Source organism: Heteronotia binoei, chromosome 6 (genome assembly GCF_032191835.1).
Source record: "Heteronotia binoei isolate CCM8104 ecotype False Entrance Well chromosome 6, APGP_CSIRO_Hbin_v1, whole genome shotgun sequence".
Lineage (NCBI taxonomy): Eukaryota > Metazoa > Chordata > Lepidosauria > Squamata > Gekkonidae > Heteronotia > Heteronotia binoei.
In genome coordinates, this window is record NC_083228.1 from 130300152 (window position 1) to 130323690 (window position 23539).

Genomic DNA, 23539 nt, shown 5'->3' on the forward strand with positions numbered 1-23539 from the left:
TCTCTATTGTCAGGGGAGTACCTCACTTCCATAGACCTGACCGAAGCTTATCTCCACATCCCTATCCACCCTTCTCATCGTCGTTTTCTAAGGTTCGTGGTACTGAATCAGCACTTCCAATACAGGGCCTTACCCTTTGGCCTGTCAATAGCGCCCAGAGTTTTTTCCAAAATGTTAATTCACCCAATAGCCCAGCTGAGGAAGCAGGGTATTCACATTCACCCCTATCTGGACGACCTCTTGGTCAGATCCAACAGCAAAGAGAAATCCCTTCGGGGGACAACTCTGGCCATTCAGTGTCTTCAGTCTCACGGATTCCTGGTGAACAAAGAAAAGAGTTCACTTCAGCCGAGTCAGAGGTTGGAACACCTAGGCGCAATGATCGACTCCACTTGCAATTCGCTATTTCTACCTCTGTCCAAGGCCAGGGCCATCAAGGATTTGGCTTCCAGGGTCATCCAGAGCAAATCATCACCTCTGATGTTGCTTGCCAAACTAATGGGACTTTTGATATCGACCATAGACATGATTCAATGGGCCAGATTCCATTCCAGGCCTCTTCAACTGTTCCTACGACCATCTCAACTTCAGATAATGGAGAGAAAGGCCATAAATCTGATAATTCCGTTGTCAGTCAAGAGGAGTTTGCGATGGTGGACGGACTTGTCTCATCTTCGCCAGGGCAAGTTGTTCCATCCTCCCTCATACCTGGAGGTATTCACAGATGCCAGCCTGGGGGGCTGGGGAGCTTCTCTTCAGGACAAGCCAGTCCAAGGCAGGTGGTCTCAGTCCGAGAGTCTGCTTCCCATCAATCTGCTGGAAATCAGAGCCATACGTCTAGCTCTGGTTGCATTCAGGACCCAATTGTTCCAGAAGCATGTGCTTGTCAGAACGGACAATATCACAGCCAAGGCGTATCTGAACAACCAGGGGGGCTCCAGGTCTTCACAGTTGCACCGGGAAGCATCAAGAATTCTGACATGGGCAGAAAAACATCTGGCCTCTCTAAGGGCGGAACACATCAGAGGCCAGGACAACATACAGGCAGATTGGTTAAGCAGACAGGAAATCTGCGAGGGCGAGTGGGCCCTCAGCTCAGACATATTCGACCTCATATGCCAGCGTTGGGGTCTACCAGAGGTGGATCTTTTCGCTTCAAACACAAATTCGCAACTACCAAGGTACTTCACAAGGTTCTCCCATCCAGAAGCCGAACAGACAGATGCCTTGACAGCCATATGGCCTCCAGGTCTCTTGTATGCATTTCCTCCGGTCCCTCTGGTTTCTCGAGTACTGCGGAGGGTGAGAGCTCTACAGGCGGAAATCATCATGGTAGCTCCCTATTGGCCACGGCGTCCGTGGTTCTCAATGTTGACAGAGCTATCAATAGACCTTCCAATGTCACTTCCAGTTCCTCCCGACATGCTTCATCAGGGTCCGGTGTGGCACCCCGACCCGGGGTGGTTTCATCTGACCGCGTGGAGATTGAGCGGGAGACATTCAGAAATCTAGGTTACTCTCCGGAGGTGACGGACACTATGCTAGCATCAAGAAGGCCCTCCACAGTTCGCATATACAACACCACCTGGAAGGCCTTTGTCCGATGGTGTCGTAGGAAAAAGGTTCCTTCGCTTTCCCCTTCCATTGCGGAGATACTAGCGTTTTTACAGGAGGGCCTGGAGTCCAGGTTAAAACCAGCTACGCTGAGAAGGCAGATAGCTGCCCTGTCCACTGTCTTACCGGTCGTTGGAGGGTATAGGCTATCTCAACATCCACACATCCAATTATTTTTGCAGGGGGCAAAATCGAAATCTCCTCCGACAGTCCATCGCTTTCCGTCTTGGCGGCTCCATACCGTTTTATCAGCGCTTACCAAGAAGCCATTTGAGCCCCTTCGAGAGGTGGACTTAAAATGGGTGCGAATGAAAACTCTCTTCTTAGTAGCCATCACGTCTGCACGTCGAGTCTCGGAACTGGGGGCCTTATCAGTGAAGGCGGGTCTTTGCGTGTTCCACAAAGAAAAGGTGGTTCTGCGCACGGATCCCTCCTTCATTCCTAAGGCTGCTTCTAGGTTCCAACGCTCACAAGAAATCTACTTACCCACCTTTTGTCCAGAACCCAAACACCCAAAGGAGGTAGTCTGGCATACGTTAGATGTGCGCAGGGCCTTGAAGATTTTCATTCTAAGATCTGAGTCAATTAGAAAAACTGAATCCATGTTCATCAACATCTCTCCTCCAAGAGTGGGAGACAAGATGTCTAATTCATCCATCAGTGCAGTGCTGAAGGCCTGTATCAGCGAAGCATATAGGGCATCAGGGTTACAGGTACCTGGAGGAATCACTGCACATTCTCTTAGGAGTGCCTCCACAAACGCGGCACTGCTGAATAGGGCTTCAGTCGAAGAGGTGTGTAGAGCTGCTACTTGGTCCTCTCCGTCTACATTCATAAGACATTATAAGATCCATTCCATGGCATCAGCAGATGCAGCATTTGGGAGAAAGGTATTACTGCATGTTCTGGGGGAGGTCAGCGATGAAGACCCACCCGATTAAAGGGGACTGCTCTGGTAGGTCCCACAGAGATGTCCGACAACCTCTGAGGGAGAACGGCCCATTGGACTTACCGTGAGGGGTCCTTCTCCTCAGAGGTTCGGAGGACATCTCGCCACTCCCAGATTCATTTTCATCGCTTAGGTTTCTTTCTATAGCCTATCTCCCTTGTACTGTGTTACTTTCAGTATTATCGGAGTTCAAGTTTACAGTTTACATGTTAAAACGAGTTGTTAGTTGTGTTTATAGTCCTTCTAGTTAGAGGGAAGACGACACTGCTTTCGGAGTCCCACAACTGAGGGCGGGGTTATTCCGAAGGCGCCAACAGGAAGTTGAAAAAAGTGTTCCTGCCTCCCTGAAGGAATAGTAGGAATAACCCACAGAGATGTCCTCCGAACCTCTGAGGAGAAGGACCCCTCACGGTAAGTCCAATGGGCCGGTCTAAGCTAAAGATCCTGCCCTATATTTTAATAGCGGATAGGGCAATTATAGTGAAAGGGACAGATAACTTGCGTTTTTACCAATTTCTTTTGTGTTCCTTGCTCAGTATGGAGCTATGCTAAAAGTATGCTTGTAGACATTTTCTTTTAAATAAATACTTTTAAATAAGTACTTTAATAAATACATATCAAACAGATCTCCATCATCTTGAATACAATACAATACAATATCTGAAGAGGGTGCCTGAGGCATTAATCCGTCCCCATGGTGACCAGGTGCTGGGCAGCAGGAGACACTGAGGCAAGGACTCGGAATGTGGAAGGGAAGCTGGAAGTCCTGATCCTCTCTCAGTAGGAAATCCTAGCTAATGATTGGGTGGTACTGGAAGGCTACCAGAGAGTAAGAAAACCTCACTAGGGAGTTGGGAACCCCTAGGAAGACAGGGTAGAATAGGGTCTGTAGGTCAGAGCAGGCACATTCTGCCACAGGGGACTCTGCATCACAAGTAGAAACTTAATTTTGCAAATGAGGAAGCAGTAGGGAAATTTTTTAATTAAAAAAATTGAAATGTAGTGAAGTTGAAATATTTGCAAAACTTCCCTATCAAACCTAAGCCTGTTATGAATCTTTAACGTGAAGTGCATCATTTCAGAAAAGTTACCATATAAAATTGAATTAGTTTGCATATTGATGGAATAAAAGGCTTAATTTTATACAATGAATAGGGCAAATACACTCAGCTGGAGACTGCTGTACCATATCCTGGAACATTTAGAAAGGATGACTGTTATTACTAAGAGCCAGCATGGGTTTCTGAAGAACAAGTCATGTCAGACTAACCTGATCTCTCTCTCTCTCTCTCTCTCTCTCTCTCTCTCTTTGAAAAAGTTACTACTTTGTTGGAGCAGGAGAATGCTGTGGACATAGTTTATCTTGATTTCAGTAAGGCTTTTGATAAGGTTCTGCATACTATCCTTGTTAACAAGTTGGTAAAATGTGGTTGGATCCTGTTACTGTTAGGTGGATCTGTAACTGGTTGACAGATTGCACCCCAAGAGTGCTTGTGAAGTGTTCCTCATCCTCTTGGAGAGGAGTGACAAATGGAGTGCCTCTAGGATCTGCCCTGGGGCCTGTTTTGTTCAACATCTTAATAAATGACTTGGATGAAGGAATCAAGAGAATGTTTATTAAATGTGCAGATGATACTAAATTGGGAGGGGTTGCAAATACAATAGAATACAGACAGGATACAGGATGATCTTGACAAGCTGGAAACTGGGATGTAACCAATACAATGAATTTTAACAGGGATAAATGTAAAATTCTGCATTTAGATAGGAAAAATCCAATGCATAGTTATAGGATGGGGGAGACTGGTCTTGGCAGTGGTCTGTGCAAAAAAGGATCTAGGGGTCTTAGTGGACCATACGCTGAACATGAGTCAACAGTGTGATGCAGTGGCTAAAAAGCCAAATGCAATTTTGGGCTGTATTAACAGAAGTATAGTGTCCAGATCTCGTGAATTATTCTGTTCAATTTTGGACACCGCATTTTAAGGAGGATATAGACAAGCTGGAACGTGTCCAGAGGAGGGCAACAAAGATGGTGAGGGGTCTGGAGACCAACTCCTATGAAGAAAGGTTGAAGGAGCTGGGTTTGTCTAGCCTGGAGAGGAGGTGGCTAAGAGGTGGATATGTTCACCATCTTCAAGTACTTGAAGGGCTGTCATATAGAGGATGGTGTGGATTTTTGTTGTTGTTGTTGCCTTGGAAGGTAGAACCAGGATCTTCACAATCAAGTATGGAGCATTGGAAGACTGATGCAGGATGTCTGTATAGGAGTGGGTGGGCTGGGCCAATTTGTGTCAAGCAGGGGAAAGAGAGACAAGTCAAGGGGAAGTGTGTACCTCCCAGTGCTAAAAAGGAACTTCTCTGCCATTGAGTCGACTTTGTTTGTGCAAAGAGTTAGAAGGCATGGTGTTCTCTTCACGTGCACTAGAAGCAGTTCTTATAAAAAGCAGTGAAAAAAAATTGCAGCTCTTTAAGGGATGAACCTGATTCATTGGGTAGAAGACCACGGCTGTAGGGTGATGCAGAGGACATAGCAGTCCTTCATGTTTGCTCTTTACAATCCCTCACTCCTCACATACCCCACTTATTACACAGATATTTTCCCAGTATTTAATATGTACCTGTGTTAGAATTGACACAGAAGAACCCTATCTAATAACTTTTTGCAGTCGGATGCCAATAAATTTAATGATTGCTTTTCAGCCAATTGCATTTCTATTTGTACTGTGTTACTTTATGCTCAAATAAAGCACCAGCTGTGTTAGGAAGATTGTCTATTTGAATATAAGTTACATGAGTAGCTAGTGAAGTGACAACTAAGATTAAGTGGTTCCATTAACTTTTAAGCAGGAGGTTGAATTTTGAAGGAATTAGATATGATTAGGCTGCTGCTTTTAGAATTTTTCAGAAGAGTTTGGAAGAAAATACAGGATAAACTGTCAAAATGTAGAGATAAGCTTCATGGGATCCAAGTATGATGATATGTAGACTGGCTTTTCCAGAAATCGACACTGGCTTGTTGCTTTTGATTTTTGAAGGTGGCTAATTCCATAATCCTTTGTGGTATTACTGTACTGGCCATTCAGGCAAGGTATTGCTATGAATAATACTAGAGCATTTGCTTCGTACAACAATAAAACATGGATCTGTCTTATGAAAATGCTCAACACTGAAAACTAAGAATCAAGTTTTTGCGTGTGACACTAATGCGTCATTGCTTGAATATTTTTATTTAAATGTGGGTTTTAGCTAGGTAATATGCACTAAGAATGGTATAGTGGAGTACTTTGCCAGTGCAGTAATTGCCATAGAAACAGGTCTGTGGAATTTGAACAGTTGACCTTGGTGATGCTAATAAATTATGGTGCTACAAAGTTCCATTTATGTAAAGAGAATCTGACAAGGGAAATATGAATATTGCTTTTCAGTGACTGCTTCTTCCATATTATACTACTTAGTTTCATGTTGGATATTCTTGACTAGCCCAGGTTAAACTTTGGAAGATGCTCCCTTCTCGAGGGGAGGAGGACACTCTGATACACTTGGGTTCCTCTTCCCACAATCTCTGGAGGCAGGAAATTGATTCACTTTCTATCTCCACTAAGGAGATTCACTTTCCATCTCCACTAAGGAGCCCACCCTTAGTCTTTTTCCTGCCTAGGCGGAGAGAGCAGTGGCTTTAGAGCAGGGATGTCAAACATGCAGCCAGGGGGCCAAATCAGGGCTCCTGTCAGGCCTCTGAGCAACTCACTGTTTTGTGCTTCCTCCTCCCTCTCTTGCTTCCTTCTGCATCACAACTTGCTTTACCAGGCTTGCTGAATTGCACAGGAGCTACAGAGCAAAGCCCCAGTCTTAAGCATGAAACCACTACATCCCTGGTTCTTTTCCTTCTGTTATTAGCTCGTTTGACCAAAAGTCTTAAGCATGAAACCACTACATCTCAGCAATATAAAACAAACATACAACATGGCATAGCCAGGCAGATAAAAGCAACATGAAAATTTGCTTGCCGGGCAAGCCTGAGGTCCCATTTAATTCAGCATTCTGTCTTCCAGCAGTGGCTAGCTAGGCTGTCTTGTGCAGCTCATTAAGCAGGCTTGATGATGGAATCTGCTCCAGATGTGTTCTGTGACCAGCCTGGTTAATTTGAGTTGCTTGGAAAGAATGTCTGAATCTCCTTGGTAAGTCTACAATAAGTTCACTCTTATTGGAAAGAGTTGTCCTTGGTTTCTTCAAGAAGACAATAATTACTGTAGACTTTCTGAAAAGGTTCACTGGATTTTGCAGATTGAAGGAATTACCAGACAGTCTCAAACTTCCAGGACTTTGGTAAGGCATAGAAAATGTGGTGGTGGATCAACTCCTGAGATTAAAACAATTATATTGACCCTTTTAAATCTGGCATCCAGATTTTAGGATGCCAACTGTCATGATTGCTGTAATGTGGACTGTATTCATATGGAGAGAGATTGGGTAGGGTGTGTGTGACCTGTGTTGAGTTTCACAGACCTCTTGACAGCATTCATTGCAATTGTGGTATTCTCCTGGACCACTCATCATGTCCAGGAGTTTGGGACATAACACTCTGGCTATGTGCTCCTGTCTGGAACACAGCGTTCTGAAGATGATATTGGAAGCTACCACTTCACTCATTGTGTGTTTGCTTTTTTAGGTATTGCAAAGTTTCCATCTTGTCCTCTATACAATTTAATGTGTGAGAGATTGTGTGAGGAACTGAAATTAGGTGTGTCCTTTCACTCACATCCTATTGAGACAGTATAATCCAGGGGTGGCCAAACTGTGGCTCGGGAGCCACATGTAGCTCTTTCACACATATTGTTTGGCTCTTGAAGCCCCCACTGCCCTGTTAGATGGTGGCCTGGAGAATACATTTAAAGTTAAAGATGATATCTTTCCACCTCTCTCATCTTCCCTCCCTCGCTCTCTCTTTCCTTCCCTCTCTCCCTCAAACACCTGACGTTCATGTCTTGCAGCTCTTAAACACATTATGTCTATTCTGTGTGGCTCTTATGTTAAGCAAGTTTGGCCACCCTTGGTATAGTCCCTGGACAAGAGTTGGTAATGACTGGATGGGGCCTAATAAACTGAAAGTACAGATAAAACAGTTTTAAAAAAAAAAAAATTAACAAAAAAATGTAGATAACAATAAACCAGCACCAGTAATAAAACACAATATAATGATACTTAAAGATAATATCTCAAGTACCTGTGTATAGAGTACAAAACATAACGTGCAGCCAGTTACAGATTAGCATACTTTGATAATAGTTGAATCCTAGAATACATTCATTAGTCAACATAGGTCTGACATGTCATGTGAAAATATACATTAAAAATAAATCATGTCTTTATAATATGCATTGCTAGGTAAAATATAATTTCCCATTAAATATTTCACTACAGGGTACCAGATTTTTACAAAACGTGAAATAGCAAATCTTGTGAACAATGAGAGCTGTAACACATTGTTTTACCCAATACAAAGTATTCTTATAGTTTTTCTTTCCAAAATTTTACAGATAGAACAGACTTGTTGAACGGGCATTTAACCTGAGTGGTTGTCCAAAATGGACCATACTCTCTCCTGAAGAATGAACTTCAGAACTTCAAGTTTCTTTTGAGTCTGACTTTGCTAGTTTATTCTAAAATATCATCTCTGCCTACAGCTGCTTTTAACAGAATTACTGGAATACTGCTCCCTCCAGGATGACATTATGGTTTAGCTATAGGCGTCTTCAGTAACGTCTAGATTAGATTATTGCAGTGTACCGTACATTGGACTGCCTTTTGAAGAATGTTTGGATAGCCCAAAATACAATGGTTAGATTTAACCAGTACCGGTGGATTGATCCAGAAAGAGAATGAGCTGAACACGAATACCTGTGTGAACCCAAATTGGCATGCTCTGTGTGTCCTTGAAAGCCCTTTGGGTTCTGCATCCTGAGTGTGAGAAGGAGTGCCTTTGACTATATGATACCCACCCACCCCCGTGCCTTGAGGTCAGCCAGGCAGCTGCATAGGGTCTCTGCTGACTGAAGTTTGGTGAGAGGCCACCAGAGCTAGGGCCTTCCCAGTGGTGATGCCATAATTGTGAAACTCCTTATAAAAGGGAGGAGCCATCTGTTTGAATCTCTTCCACCCTTTAAGGAACTTGATTTTTTTTTTAAAAAAGTATTTACGTCTGTTTGGGCTTGGATTTTGGTTAGTCTATAATGGTGTGGAATCTGCTGGTTGATCTGTGAGTTCTTTTGATGTGTTTGTGGTTGGACATATGGACATATGAAGCTGCCTTATACTGAATCAGACCCTCGGTCCATCAAAGTCAATATTGTCTCTTCAGACTGGCAGTGGCTCTCCAGGGTCTCAAGCTGAGGTTTTTACACCTATTTGCCTGGACCCTTTTTTGGAGATGCCAGGGACTGAACCTGGGACCTTCTGCTTACCAAGCAGATGCTCTACCACTGAGCCACCATCCCTCCCATATAAGACCAATGTTTAAATTGGGTTAATAGGAAAATGCTTTGGGACTGTAAGCTACAGGGAAAACCTTTACATTTTTATAAAATGTTTATGAACAGTTTTTAATTAGGAAGGAGTTCATACACTCCCCTGCCTTCAGTCTTGAAGCACAAGCTCTGAACCTTCATTGTGATTGGGATCCCCTTGCATGTAGCACAGATGGCTGTCAGCTTGTTGTAGGGCTTATTGGAATTTACTAAAAGGAAAAGTGGAACACCGTCTTAACTCCTGCGGTGGTAAATCGTATTTATTTAAAATATTTTGTGCTATTTTTCTGAAGAGCTAAGTATGCAGCAAAACACTTATGCAAACTCTTTTGAGTATGAAGACCCCTTTTAAATATTTTTTTGTGTGTGGATGCCTCACATGACAGTAGTTGTAGTGGTTATTGTTCATTGATTGAGGAAATACATAATGACAAAAAGATCAAAATGACAGTGCTAAGTGCAAGGCTGAGAACTGCTGCACGAATGCATCCATCAATGTTTAATGAACTCTTATTAACTTATTTCTAATGACTTTTTCTTTTACCTGAAAGTAAAGAATTAGAATAGATAGAGATTGAATTGACTGAAACATCACTGATGTAAGTTTAGCTTTGATTAATGAAAGAGTAGCTCATGCCCAGCTGTTCTCCATTAAGTATCTCTGCTTGGCAGACACCTATATACCTTTTTACTTTAAGCTTTGTTTTTGGCTTCCATTAAGAGTAGAAATTGTACCATTAAAAATCCCCGAGAAGCCATTAAAATAGGGTCTTTTTATAATACAGCAATTAAGTATGAGTGTTTCTAACCATTTTTGCTCTTTATTTTAGGGATTCATCAAAGATGTTCATGAAGATTCTCTCACAGTTGTATTTGAAAACAAGTATGTACTGTGTAAAAAATATGCAAAATGTATGCACTGTCCTTCTTTATTCAGCTAGAGAATGTACTCTTCCCCCTCTCCAAAACCCCGCTGATATTTTGACTTGCTAATGAAGGAAAGAATGAGATGCTGTCTTCAGCCACAGTTCATTCAGTGTAAACTGGGAAGGCAAATATCTTAATAATAATAATAATAAATTTTATTTATATCCCGCCCTCCCCGCCTAGGCAGGCTCAGGGCGGCTAACAACAGTTCAATAAAATTATACAATATAATATCTTAAAAAGTTGTGGTTTTTTGCGGCTATGATTCTTTATATTCTTAGCAACCATAGCAAATGTATTGATTTGAAACCCAAAATATGATTGATTTCTTCGGTAATAGGGCAGGTGTGTAAATATCAATTTTTCTGGTGTCAGAGATTGCTTTCCATACATCAGAAGTATAATCTTTATTTGTTTCTCTGGACTCTTGTTGATGCCACAGATGATTTCCATAAGCATGAGTAGAGAGGTGAGCTAAGGAAAACATGGGCTAATACCATGTGTAAGTTTTTTTGGAAACCTAATAGCAGGGTTCTTTGTCTGATATTCAAGCTGTCAGCATTCTATTTGTGGTCTGGTTTCACTTCTAAATAGGGTTGTAACAGTGGACTAGGTTTTCTTTTCCTTGTGACACTGCAATGATATGAAATACCTGTTCAACTTCCAGTTGGCAACCAGAACGCCAGGTTCCCTTCAATGAAGTAAGATTACCACCACCACCTGATATTAAGAAAGAAATTGGTGAAGGGGATGAAGTAGAGGTGAGTTGATGTAAAAAAATTTTTTCCTTTCTTGTGTGCATGTAAAGTACAGTCAAGTCACAGGCAATTTATGCCGACCCCATAGGGATTTCAAGGCAAGTATTTAAGCAGAGGTGGTTTCACATTAAATTCCTCTGTGAAGTCTTCTTTGGTTATCTCCTGTCAAAGAACCAACCTTGCTTTCCTTCTGAGACCTGACGAGATCGTGCTGTACTCCCACATCCCTTCCTTCCTTATACTAGAGAGAAATTCCTTGGGTTTTCTCTGAGGCAAATTGTCAGTGACTTGTCCTTCAGAGGTGCTTTTTAAAATTATTACATAAATCATATTAAAAATTAATGGGAATTGAACAGGGGCTGCATTTAGTCAGTTGTAACATAGATATTTAAACAAGGACACAGATATTTAAACAAGGACATCTTTCTCAGGACCCATCCAGCCTTATGCATTGCATTAAAGCCCATCCCCATATAATGACTGTAATATCTGGAACCTCTCATCCAAATCACATGCCTCCATAGCCCATACTTTTAATGTGGCAGCAGTGGATTTACCTAAAAGGAAGAGGGCATTGAATGGAAGATGAGCTGTGGTCCTGCCCCTCCCTCTCCCCATTATACACATAAGTAACTGACATCATGGGTGTCAATGCAGAATACAGAGTGTTATTTGTTTTTCCTGCTAGGAACTGTGGCTAGGAATCTAAGATGCTGAAGTTTAAATTTTAATGATTATTTTCAGTTCATTTTATTCAAATACACATTCTTTTGTTAATATGAATGTGTGACATCTGTGCTATCAGTTAAAACTTTCTGGCTTCAAAAATTTTGTTGATAGCAAAAATCTCAGCATTTAACATTTGATTTAGAAGGTGATGATGTTGGATTTATATCCCACCCAATACTCTGAATCTCAGTGTCTCAAAGCGGTCACAGTCTCCTTTACCTTCCTGCCCCCACCACAGACACCCTGTGAGCGAGATGGGGCTGAGAAAGCTCTTACAGCAGTGTCCTTTCAAGGACAACTCCTACGAGAGCTATGACCCAAGGCCATTCCAGCAGTTGCATGTGGAGGAGTGGGGAATCAAACCCAGTTCTCCCAGATAAGAGTCCACGCACATAACCACTATACCAGACTTGTGTACATATATTCGCGTTCCTTACATGGGCTCCCACCCAGGGACTGAACAAAAGTGTGTCATCAGTTTCTGAGACTGTTCTGAGCCCCACAATTTAAAACAGAGTAGAGCTGTTACAGAAACATCTCTGAAACTTTAAGCATCAAACTAACAGGGCCAGTAGAAAACACATAGTGATTAAGGTGAGATGAAGAAAACATTTCACCCTTTAGTCCACCATTTGTGTACGCATAGATAGTTTGGTAATGCTGAACAATACTATGTACTTCCTTGGTAGATAAGCTGTAGGAATCATAATTGTATCTGTCTGAAATAAGTGAAAATCGGTGTGTCATGAATAACTTGTATTTCGATCTGGGTGTATAGTTTGTCAGCTTCTTTAACAATGTTATTGGGTTCACTGGTTTTTTGGATGGCTGGTGTATATGACTTCCACAATACATACGTAGAGCTGTGTTGAAGTTAGATGTGTGTAGATGGTGGGCTAGACTTTTTATTTTTTTCCAATTATTGAACTTTTCCTATTCAACAGAACAATACCTTAGTGAAGTGAATTGAAGTTTTGCCCAGTCTTTTACATTGGCCAACCTAGAAGTTGCTGCTTATTGATACAAAATAGCATGACAACCAGTACTTCAGTCTAAAGGGAGTACTTGGGAAATGCTGCTGCTTTGACCTAGAGTTCATCCTGTGCATTTATTCAGCAGATGTCTAATCCACTTAATAGAAACCAGATAATAAACTAAGAGTTTAACTGTGGTACTAGAACAGAAGACAGACAATCTTGAGTAAAAGCATATGTTTTCATTTTAGTTTAGTTTTTGCTGAAGTAAAGTACTTCAGAATTTGTTTTTGTACTACTTGATCAAAGAGGGAACTCTTGAATGTTGCTAAAAATATGTGAAAGCTAACTAAAATGATCACAGACACCTAGAGGGAAGAAGCCACTTACTGAGTCATATTAGTTCATTATTAAAGAAGGTGATTTTCTGATTTCAGTGATGTAAATTACTGATCTGACATCATAGTTTTACTGTATACTGCCATTCTTCTGTGCTTAGAATTTTGCATTGGACCCACTCCCCATTTTCTGTAAATAGAAGGTCACTTCTACTTGTTCCACAGATAGAGTTGTAGATGTAATTAAATACATTCTATGATTATTCATTAAACCTAAACTTATTTCACTACTTAAGCTAACATAAAATGCTTCATTTATAGCTTAACATACAAAGGCTTACTATTCAGCATATTTATGGAATTTTTCTTCCTCCAAAATAGCAAATATACCCAATACATGTTCACGAAAGCTGTAAATTGCTGTACATGACGTTGTCTTAGAATATACATATTAGTTATTTTTATTTAAAACATTTTCCTGCCATCCTTCCACCCAAGGCAGTGAAGAATTAAAAACGCTACAACCAGCTTAAAAAGTGCATATATATAAAAACAAATGAAATTGCAGTTTTAAAATGTATAAACAGGAAATGCGGTTAGTGAGTAAGCACCACATAAACCAAAAACTTTCACCTGCTGGGAATGCAGTGATAGAAGTGGACAGACAGATCTCCCTGGGGAGGGAATTTCACAAGTGTTGGTGCCATAACTGAGAAGGCCATTTCTCATTTGCCACCCATCTGCCTTCAGATGATGGGGAGGGACACCCAAAGCAAGGTGTTTGTTGATAACTGTAGTGATCAGGTAGGTTTATGATGGAAATAGGTATTCTGGTTCCAAGGCTTTAAAGTTCAGGCTTTTGTGATGCCACCTTTAAGCCTCAGGCATATATTTGGGTGTGTGTGTGCAGGGGGGGGGGGATGACATGCGAAAGTTCTGTACTATGAGCAGTAGGTTGTAATCCACTGTTTAGAAGTCTTTGGTCATATATTCTGTTACTAACAGAAGAATTATCTTCTTGGAGGGTTGTTAAACAATGAGTCTTGAGATTCCAGTCCAGTAAACTAATTATCTAAATCTTGTTAGAAGCCAGACCTTCACTGCTTTGCTAGAAGAGCATCTGGCAATATAAAAGAAGATGCTGAGAAACTTTAATAGTGCCTAAATATTTTATTGAAGGGATGTGTGTGCAGGGAATGAAAGTATGAAACCTGAGAGCTTGTTTCCAGTGCAGATATACTGCTTCAAAAGTGGAAGTGGAAGTCAAGACACCACAATTCTGTTATACAGTCTTTTCTTCTATTGTCAGATTGGCTATCTGAACTAGCCGCATATGTAGTTAATAATTTGTTTTGAGGCTTGTTGCTTTGTTGGACCTCATATCATAATGTAAAAATGCCATTTTGTTGTAGAATCCTCCCCCATCTTGGTAAAGGAATGCTGCTGTGGTGTGAAATTTTTAAAAGATTGCTTCTTTGATCAGATATCTTTATTGCTCTGTAATGTTGGCATGCGCAGGTGGCAGGCCTGTCTTTCAAGAGGTGTAATCTTGCATATACAGTCTCAGTGGATTTAACTGGAGATGTGACAGAGCTTATAGGCTAACATGAGCAGTACTTAAATGTTTTTTGACTTCCTTCCAGGTCTACTCAAGGGCAAATGACCAAGAGCCTTGTGGATGGTGGCTAGCAAAAGTTCGAATGATGAAAGGGGAGGTAAGCAGGGATAAAACTGGGGTGCTGCAGGTACTTTTCACAAATAGCCATAAGAGTATGAAATCTATTTGTAGTGGCTTGTAGGAAAGGGACACAGCTCTTTTACACTGTGGATAGCAACGCCCTCCCTCAGCTGCCATTGGAACACTTGCTAAAGCGTAGGTGGGGAGTGCGTTGCAGAAGAGGGAAGAAAAGAGGTGTCCCTGCCACAAAATGCTGTGCTCCTCATCTGTTTACGATAGTACTCCATTTCTACCTAAACTTGTCCTCGATCTTGTTTCACTTTTTGCCATAACTTAATTTTTTTTCTAAAGTGATTCCTTTTGAATTTTCAAAAGAATTTAAAGAATTCTTATTCCTTCGCAGTTTTATGTTATTGAATATGCTGCTTGTGATGCCACTTACAATGAAATCGTCACGTTTGAACGACTTCGACCTGTGAATCAAAACAAGCCAGTTAACAAGAACACCTTTTTCAAGTGTGCAGTAGAAGTTCCTGAAGATCTAAGAGATGCGTGAGTAACTGTACTAAAACTTTTATTAAATGATAATAGGCAGAATAAAAATTACCTAGCATCTAAAGCCTCAGGGCAGCGAAGTGTCAAATGAAAATTTCAGAAGGCTTTGCTGAATCTTTCCAGCAAAGGGAACAGAAGGACCAGCCAAGCAGCTGTGTGTTCTTACTATTGGAATTGGTGGAGCAGCTACTGAGAGGTGTGAAGAGGTCCTGTCTAGGAGTGAGTGACTAGTTTGTTGAGGAAGCCTTGTCTTTGATGATCATTGGATAAGAGAAGGCTGTCAAGGTTATGAGCCTTAGCATCCGAGGAAGAGGGTTGCGCAGTTGTAACTGAGAGGGCCACCATGGTGTAATCAGGGCCAACTCGCCCACTAGGCAAACTAGGTGGTTGCCGAGGGCGCCAAATTGGGCTCCCTCCCAGTGCCCAAGACAGTGGCCTAATTTGCCTCCTCCCACCTGCCACGCTCCCGCCCACCAGAAGCTCGCCCGCTGCTGCTTGCCCCACCCCCCGACGTTTACCCTGCTCTACCGCTGGCACAGCCAGCTCCCTCCTTCCTGCCCCCCGAAGTTTGGCCTGCCACCACCCACCCCATCCCCGGAGATTTCCCTGCCACCGCAGCCAGCTCCCGCCTGGCCTCAAGAAGCTCGCTGCGAGGACGCCCAGCATACCGGCTCGGAGGTCTGTGTGTATTTTGAAGAGACCTCTGGAGGAAATTTCTCCCCCCTCTTTTCTGGAAAGGAGGAGGAAGAAACGTCCTCCAGAGGTCTCTTCAAAACACGTGCAGACCTCGGAGCGGTATGGCTGGGCCTCCTTGCTGCGGTGGGGGGGGGGGAGGGCGAGGGGGGGCACCTGCCTTTGGACCAGCAGGCGCAGGTCTACTTGCAAGTAGCCCCGCGCCTGCCACCTACTCACGAGTAGGCGGCAGGTGTGGAGCATCGGGCTGCCTAGAGCACCAGAAGGGCTCAGGCCAGGCCTGGCTGTAATAGTGATGATGAGAGTGCTGGACTAGGAACCGTGGGCACAACCACATGTTGTAGCATTTTAGAGCTTAATGGTTTAGAAAAATGCCACAGGCACTCTTTCCCTCCCAGCGTTTTCTAGTGCTGAAACCACTGTGGTGTTGAGGGCATTGCCGCTTGAAAAGGTACATAGAGGGGAGCAAGAGAACTCTCGGTCCTGCTGCACTGCAGGCTTGATCAGGATCAGGCCTTTGCAATTTTAAAATCACTCCCTATTAGGCTCTAAAATGGTGGTAGCGTTCCTGGGTCTGACAACATTGCATCTGATTTTGCCCTGGAACTCCAGTTACGAATCTTACTTTGCCATGGAAGCTTGTTGTTTAGCATTGGTCAGTTGGATCTCTCTCAGCCTAACCTGCATCACAGTGTTGCTGAGAGGATAAAATGGAGGAGAGGAGAACCATATAAGCCTCTTTCTCCCCTCACAGGGCAGGGGGGAATAGCAGAATATCAGTGAAGTAAATACAGATTATTTTCTCAGTGGAACCAAATGCCTGAGGCTAGCCTTGTATATAGATCCTAAAGAATAAACTTTAAAAAAAAAAAGAGTGCATTCGTAGGTGAGTTCTCGAGAGAACTGTGTTCGGTAGCATCTTGAAGACCTCAAAATAGTTGCATTAGTAAAAAAAATACCATTACCGGAATCATTTCATTGTATACCTTTCCATTATCTCACTTTCCTCACTGTACTTTGATCATTAAAGGCTGATCCAGTAAAAGACAACCCATTAACAATGTGTGATATTCCTGTATGCAGAGATACTTGGCATTTCTCCTGGTTTTGGAGTACTCTGATTTCAGATACTGCATTATTTTCAGTTTTGCACAGGTTATGTAGATAAAATTTTCACCTGAATTGATTCCTCTAGGTGTGCTAATGAAAATGCCCATAAGGATTTTAAGAAAGCAGTAGGAGCCTGCAGAATTTTTTACCAAGCTGAAACGACTCAGTTAATAGTACTGGTAAGAGATTTTCTTTTCAGTTCAGTCAGAGTACAAATTGTCTCATTTGGGGTTTTTTTTTGTATGCAGCTGCAACAACTTGCTAATTCAGTAAATCGAGGTAACTTTTCCACTTGCAAGTGGAAAACCTACTTTGAGGACTGCGTGAGGGTGGATGTGCTGTGAGTAGGAGCAGTGGATGCATGAGCTGATGCCAGCTAAGCCCCAGCCTATACCTTGCTAGCTTTCCCACTTGTTCTGCTCGCATTGGAGCATCAAGGCGGCTTTTTTCATGCAGTGTAGTAGGGATTTTTGCAACAGCAGGCTGCCTTACACCACTTAATGTGTACTTCTCCCACATTTCACATGAAACTGTACTACACATCACACGCTGTAGCTCTTGCATTTGGGTAGAAATGGCTTTGTGCCCAAAATAGATCCAGTTGTATCAAGTGAAGTAATTTCATATACGTCTGTATAATTTGAAGTGTTGATCATGCTATGCTGATGCATTGCCCAATAGTGGTGGTCATGTGAAATCATTGAGAATGAAACAAAATTTTAATTGAAAGAAGCTCCTGCTATGCGTGTGTGTATAGGTCACTGTTACTGTATTTGGATGTGGAAGTTAGACAGTGAAGAATGCTGACAGAGAAGAGACTGATTTAGTGGAAATGTGGTATTGAAAGAGAGCTTTATGGATATGGTGTGTGTAAAGTCCATCAAGTCACAACAGACTTACGGCCAACCCGTAGGGTTTTCAAGGCAAGTATTAAGCAGAGGTACTTTGCTGTTGGTTTCTCACCCAAGTACTGACCCTGCTTAGATTCTGAGATCTGACGAGATTGGGCTATACTATAACATCCTCATGGATTCCATGGACTGCCCAGAAGACAAATAATTATGTTGGCCACATAATGAGAAGACAAGACTAATTGGAAAAGATAGTAGTGCTAGGCAAAGTTGAAGGGAGTAGGAAAAGAAGACCACCCAACTGGAGACAAATTGACTTAATAAAGGAAGCCACAGCCTTCAGTTTGCAGGACCCGAGCAAGTCATTCGATGTGTATATTATTGGAAAGTTTAGTGTTCTGAGCGTCATAAAAATTATCTCGTATCCAAATATTCTGCTAGTTGTGTTTTGACTGTATGAGAACTTCTTTGTCCAGATAACTTTTTGCTGCAAAAGTTTTCTATTTTGTCATTTATTTCCCCTACACATTATTTACCAGAACACTAAGGTACGTGTGTGAGTTTTCTGAAATTTTGCACCTTTAGGAGAGAAGCTATGTATAGCTCATTTTCTGAAACTTGAGTTAAAATTGTAATAGTTAGAATGCTGGTGAGTTCCCTGGATGATAGTTTGTTTTATAAAACGGGAATGCTGGTTTTTTTATATTTTTACAGTCTGCCGGTGAGGCAACGGTGAAAAGAGTAAACATACTGAGTGACATGCATTTGCGCAGCATTCGAACCAAACTAATGCTCATGTCAAGAAATGAAGAAGCCACAAAACATTTAGAGGTGAGTCTTCCTTAGTGTGACCCCCCCCCTCCCCATTTCAGTTTGAGTAGCCTGTCGTCTGTGTTCATGTTTGAAGTCCATGTAGTAGTAAACACAATTTTTTGTCTCCTCTTTTTAGTGCACAAAACAGCTAGCAGCAGCATTTCATGAGGAATTTGTTGTCAGAGAAGATTTAATGGGGCTTGCGATAGGAACTCATGGGAGTAACATACAGCAAGCCAGGAAGGTTCCAGGTGTTACTGCAATTGAGCTTGAAGAGGATACTGGTACTTTCAGGATCTATGGAGAGGTAAGGAAGAAATTGCTCACTTGTTAGTAGCTGTGTGGTATTCTGCTTCTTGGTTTGCTGCCCAGCATGGGGATAGGTTGCACAAATTCCAGAGGCCATCATAAGTACGCACAATTTATTTGCTGGAAAGGAACACTCTAGGATCCTGGTGTTCTCATTGCCCAAATATCACAGCTAAAAACATACCCATAATTGTTGCCATCCCTTCTGCCTATATTTGTGTCTTTTGTGTAGAACTTCAAATCACAGTGGAATTCTGAAATTACTGTGTTTAGTTTTTGTATTCTCCATTTGGAAGTTTGCATGCAGTATTTTGTGGATGCAAAGCAACTTGTGTGCTTAACTACCATGTCTGTGTGCTTGTGCATTTGATGAGCATTGGCAGCTTACACTCTGAAAATCTTGTTGGTCTTGAAGGTGCTATTGGACTTGAATCTAGCTGTCCTACTGCAGACCAACAGGCAGCCAACCTTCTGAACCTGTTTTGTGTATTGTTAGGGGTTTGCTGACGTAAGTGGCTGACAGCCTGGTCATCCTCTGATTAGAGAGATTGATATTCCCTTTCTGGGAAATGGAGCAGCCCTTTCTGCTTTACATACATTGCATATTACTTATATCCTGCTTTTCTCCCCAATCAAAGTGGCTTAGAACATTGTTCTTCCTTCCTCCGTTTTCTCACGGCAGCTTCCCTGTGAGGTAGTTTAGTCTGAGAGAATGTGGCTGGCCAAGGTCATCCAGCATCCATCCATTGTAGAAGTGGGAGTTCGAGCCTGGGACTCCCAGAATCCTGATGTGACACTTTATCCACTCTGGACTGATGACTCTTGGGCTGGAGAGTCCCTGCCTCATGCGTTCCTGTTGGGTGTGAATGAGATGGTCAGAGAATGAGGGGAGAGATTACTTTGTTATTGAAGGACAAGGACTTTTTAAAAAGGGAATCACGTAAAACATTTAAAATGCCTTTCTCAAAATGAAATTCTATCACTAGCTTCTACCTAGCATTTGCTAGAAAGAGAGGCACTTTCTTAAGTTCCCTTCAAGCCAGTTTGGTGTAGTGGTTAAGCGTATGGACTATAATCTTGGAGAACTGGCTTTGATTCCCCACTCCTCCACATGTACCTGCTTGAGTCAGTCAGAGTTCCCTCAGAGCTCTCTCAGCCCCACCTACCTCATAGGATGTGTGTTGCGGGGAGAGGAAGGGAAGGTGATTGTGAGCCAGCTGCTCTGAAACTCTGAGTGAAGGGCAGTATATAAATCCAATCACCTCCTCCTGACTTTTTAAATTATATTTTTATCCAGTCCTGCCTCTAAGGAGCTCAGAGAGAATGAAGGGCCCAAAGTCACCCACTGAGTTTTTCCATTAAGAGTGGGGATTTGAATTTGGGTCTATACCTCCACCACACCGGTTCTCTTCTGCCTTTGTTTAAATACAGAATGATGACTTGTGCAGTTTCTGCAGGAATTGCTTTTCTGTAAAGGGCTTTCCAGATCTCTGTTGGAGTTCTTGGCGATAAGGAACAGCCCATGGCCTTTTTTTTATTTCTGCTGCTGTGGCAGAAGGGTGGTTGTGTAATTCTATATTCAGGCAAGATACTTTTTCTTTTTTGCACCTTTCCCTTATTTTCTGTATTAAGTAGGAGGGTTCTCCAAACTGTGTAGAACCATATCAGTTAGTAGTAATAATGGATGAACTGTGTTTCTAATATTTAATTGGCTTGAAGGAGTTGAGGCAGCATGCTGGAGACCCTGAGAGAATTCAAGGTCATGAAAGGAGCATTGGTGGGAAACAGGCTGTATGTCAGAGTAGTCGGAATGTAGCACATATCAGGTGAAATGCTGATCTGCAGCCCCTGGATATATAAGGGATTTTGGCTCTGGAAGTCCAATCACTCCCCTTAACAAATACTCATTGCTATAGAGATGCAAACACTGTTAGAAGTATCCGGCCATGGTATAAAAGAGTTATTGCTTGAGTAAGCTGCAGCTAACAGTTCTCTTTCAATTGATGCGGAAAAATAGTCATCCCCCCCTTTTATTTACCTAGCTAGCCTTTTCAAATGCGTCCGTTGCTTATGAATGTAATGCTTGAATCAGATTATATGTATCCCTGTCATATTTTATATTATGAGGCTTTTCCTAAGGAGTATTTAGACTATGGAAAGAGGATTTAATTTTTAATGCACTGTTTGTTTGTTTTTTACAAATGGCTTCTGTTCACTTTCAGAGTGCTGAAGCAGTAAAAAAGGCTAGAAGCTATTTGGAATTCGTGGAAGACTTCATTCAGGTTCCTAGAAGTCTTGTGGGTATGTAGCACTGATGGACGTTTAACATGTTTGAAAACCTGGGTGGAGGAGGGAGGCCAGTATATATCATTTCCCCCCTCGTCCACATGTTTCATCCAGAGCTCTTTTATGGAGAATGTTACTTTCTGTAATGGGTTTAGGCCACAGAGTACGGATAGAGGGATATACTGGAAAGAGGAGGCAGGAACTGACATTACCTGAATGACCCTCATTAGACTGGAAAATGGAAGTAGGCAGCAGTGTCCCCTTAAGCTCTGCCTGTTCTCTTCCCAGTGATGTTTAACTGTTTGTCTGGTCCTAAAATTGGTCCTCCAGTAGCACAGAATTGTCATCAGCACCTATCTATTTAGTCTTCTAAGCCTAACAGCAGAAGGGAGGAAGCTGTCTGTGGAGTTTGCCTCTATATATTCCATCCGAACCATCCATCTTTCACCGTGAGGACCCTTGAGAAGAAAGACAGTGTAACAGTATGCTAACTGAATAAATTTTGCACAGGCATCCGTCCTCTGGGCAAAACTAGCTTTCAAGTAGAACAAAGTAGGAGTCGGGTGGCACCTTTAAGACCAACGAATTTTTATTCAGAATGTAAGCTTTCGTATGCATGCATACATCTTCAGATGAGGTACAGAACTGAAATACATATGTATTTCATTGTAAGCCGCCCTGAGTCCGCTTGCGGAGAGGGCGGGATATAAATATAAAGTAATAAATAAATAAAATAATAAATACAAAAGTTTGCATTCTGAATAAAACTTTGTAGGTCTTAAAGGTGCAGCCTGACTCCTACTTTGTTCTACTGCCTCAGTCCAGCACGGCTGCCCACTTGGATCCAGCTTTCAAGTATCACTTTTATTAAGTTGCTCTTGAATGGGATCAAAATGATTTTCAGCTTCTGCCTTTGTAGGGGATCTTTCCTTGATACTTTTAAATTCTCATCAAGAATCATGGCCTGTGATCCTGCTGCCTTTGGCTCGCAGCCTGGCCAGCAAAGAAGACATTCAAGAATAGTTTTAATCATCCGTCTCTTTGTTGGGAACAAACGTTTTGGAGACTTTTTCTGTCTTATGCTAATAGAATTAAAGGATAAGAGGAAACCTCCTCAACCTCTCTTATATCTTTCAACATACAGCTAAAAAGTTTGTCTTTTAGGGGAGCATAGGGAGTAATGCGGTTCAGTTTGCAGACAAGGCATTCAGGCTTGGCTCAGTTCCTAGTCACAAGGAATATGACGATTTCCTCTTGCAGAAGTGTGAAAACCTCCCTTCATACTACCCCCTTGCACTAAATTAAATACAGCGTCTCCTGAATTGTTTTTCTCTTGTGCTCTAATGTCATGCAACCGAATGCTGGGCACTGTAAGATACAGAAAGGAAAGTACTTGGTGTTGCACAAGATCTTGCCAAGTGGAGCTGTGCAAGGTCCATTTGTTTCTACTTGTGCGTTGCTGGTTCTAAGCCTTTGGTCTTTGAGACAAAATCTGTGTTTGCCCACTTCAGTTTAACATGTAGGAGGGGCAAGTTGCTTTTTTCCCAGTTATTCTCTGCTCAGTGGTGGTTACAGCCACACCATTTTCTCCAAAGGGCTTCTCTAGTGGAACAGGTGATTCTCGTGATGAATGCCAGTCTGAGGTTAACTTGTTGATTTGGGCCATTGCATATAAAAAGCTTGTAACAGCATGCATTTTTTGTTACTTTTGTCTGGCTTTGGGAACGTTTTCCTAAGTTGTTGCACAGTTAAAAGTGTTGATTGCAACTGTGAAGGCTGCCTTCATTAGACAAGCGGGACAGGGGTACGCAGCCAACCTATTCAGGGAAGTTTCTTTTTCTCCTGAGCAGAAAATCTAAACTGAACCTGATATCAGGCTGGTTAAGTCGAAAGCAGTGGGCCTAGTAGCTCCAGTCATTCCAGATTATTCATTGGATTACTCAATAACTTTGGAGTCTTAGGAATGATCTCTTTGCTTGCACAGAGAACCATGAACTTTGGTTCTTCACAAAAGGGGAGCAGAAAGTATAGATGTGCAGCATGGCTGTGGTTCCTAGTGTGTGCCCTTCTCCTATTTCTGCTTTTTCTAAGGACATTTTGGAATATTTGAGAGAAACTGGTTGGAAGTTACTCCGATGATTTCTTTCTGGTTCTAGACTCTCAAGCATTCTAGAACTGGTGGCGATTCCGTGACACCTTTCTAGCTATATGAGGAATCAGTTCTACATCTTGTTTTGCTAGTTATACTCCACTTTCCTCCCCCATGGGAACCCAAATAAAACATCACTTTCTCTTCTTGACAGCAGCAGCCCTGTGAGATAGGTTAAGCTGAGAGAGTTACTGGTCCAAGATCCCACTCCAAGCTGCCACAGCAGAGTAGGGATTTGAAACTAGGTCTCCCAGATCCTGGTCTGACCCTGTGATCATC

General features: G+C 42.2%; 1 protein-coding gene across 4 annotated transcripts in view; it reads left to right on the forward strand.

The window, feature by feature from the left end:
• The window catches only part of FXR1 (FMR1 autosomal homolog 1), a 64063-nt gene that overhangs the window by 24480 nt on the left and 16044 nt on the right, over positions 1-23539 (forward strand). For all 4 annotated transcript variants that reach the window (XM_060242572.1, XM_060242574.1, XM_060242573.1 and 1 more), the window contains exons 2-9: positions 9921-9973; positions 10685-10778; positions 14460-14531; positions 14898-15046; positions 16938-17031; positions 18418-18534; positions 18653-18823; positions 21048-21126. In XM_060242572.1, the coding sequence (XP_060098555.1) occupies positions 9921-9973; positions 10685-10778; positions 14460-14531; positions 14898-15046; positions 16938-17031; positions 18418-18534; positions 18653-18823; positions 21048-21126 (829 nt within the window). The remainder of the gene's footprint in view (positions 1-9920; positions 9974-10684; positions 10779-14459; positions 14532-14897; positions 15047-16937; positions 17032-18417; positions 18535-18652; positions 18824-21047; positions 21127-23539) is intronic.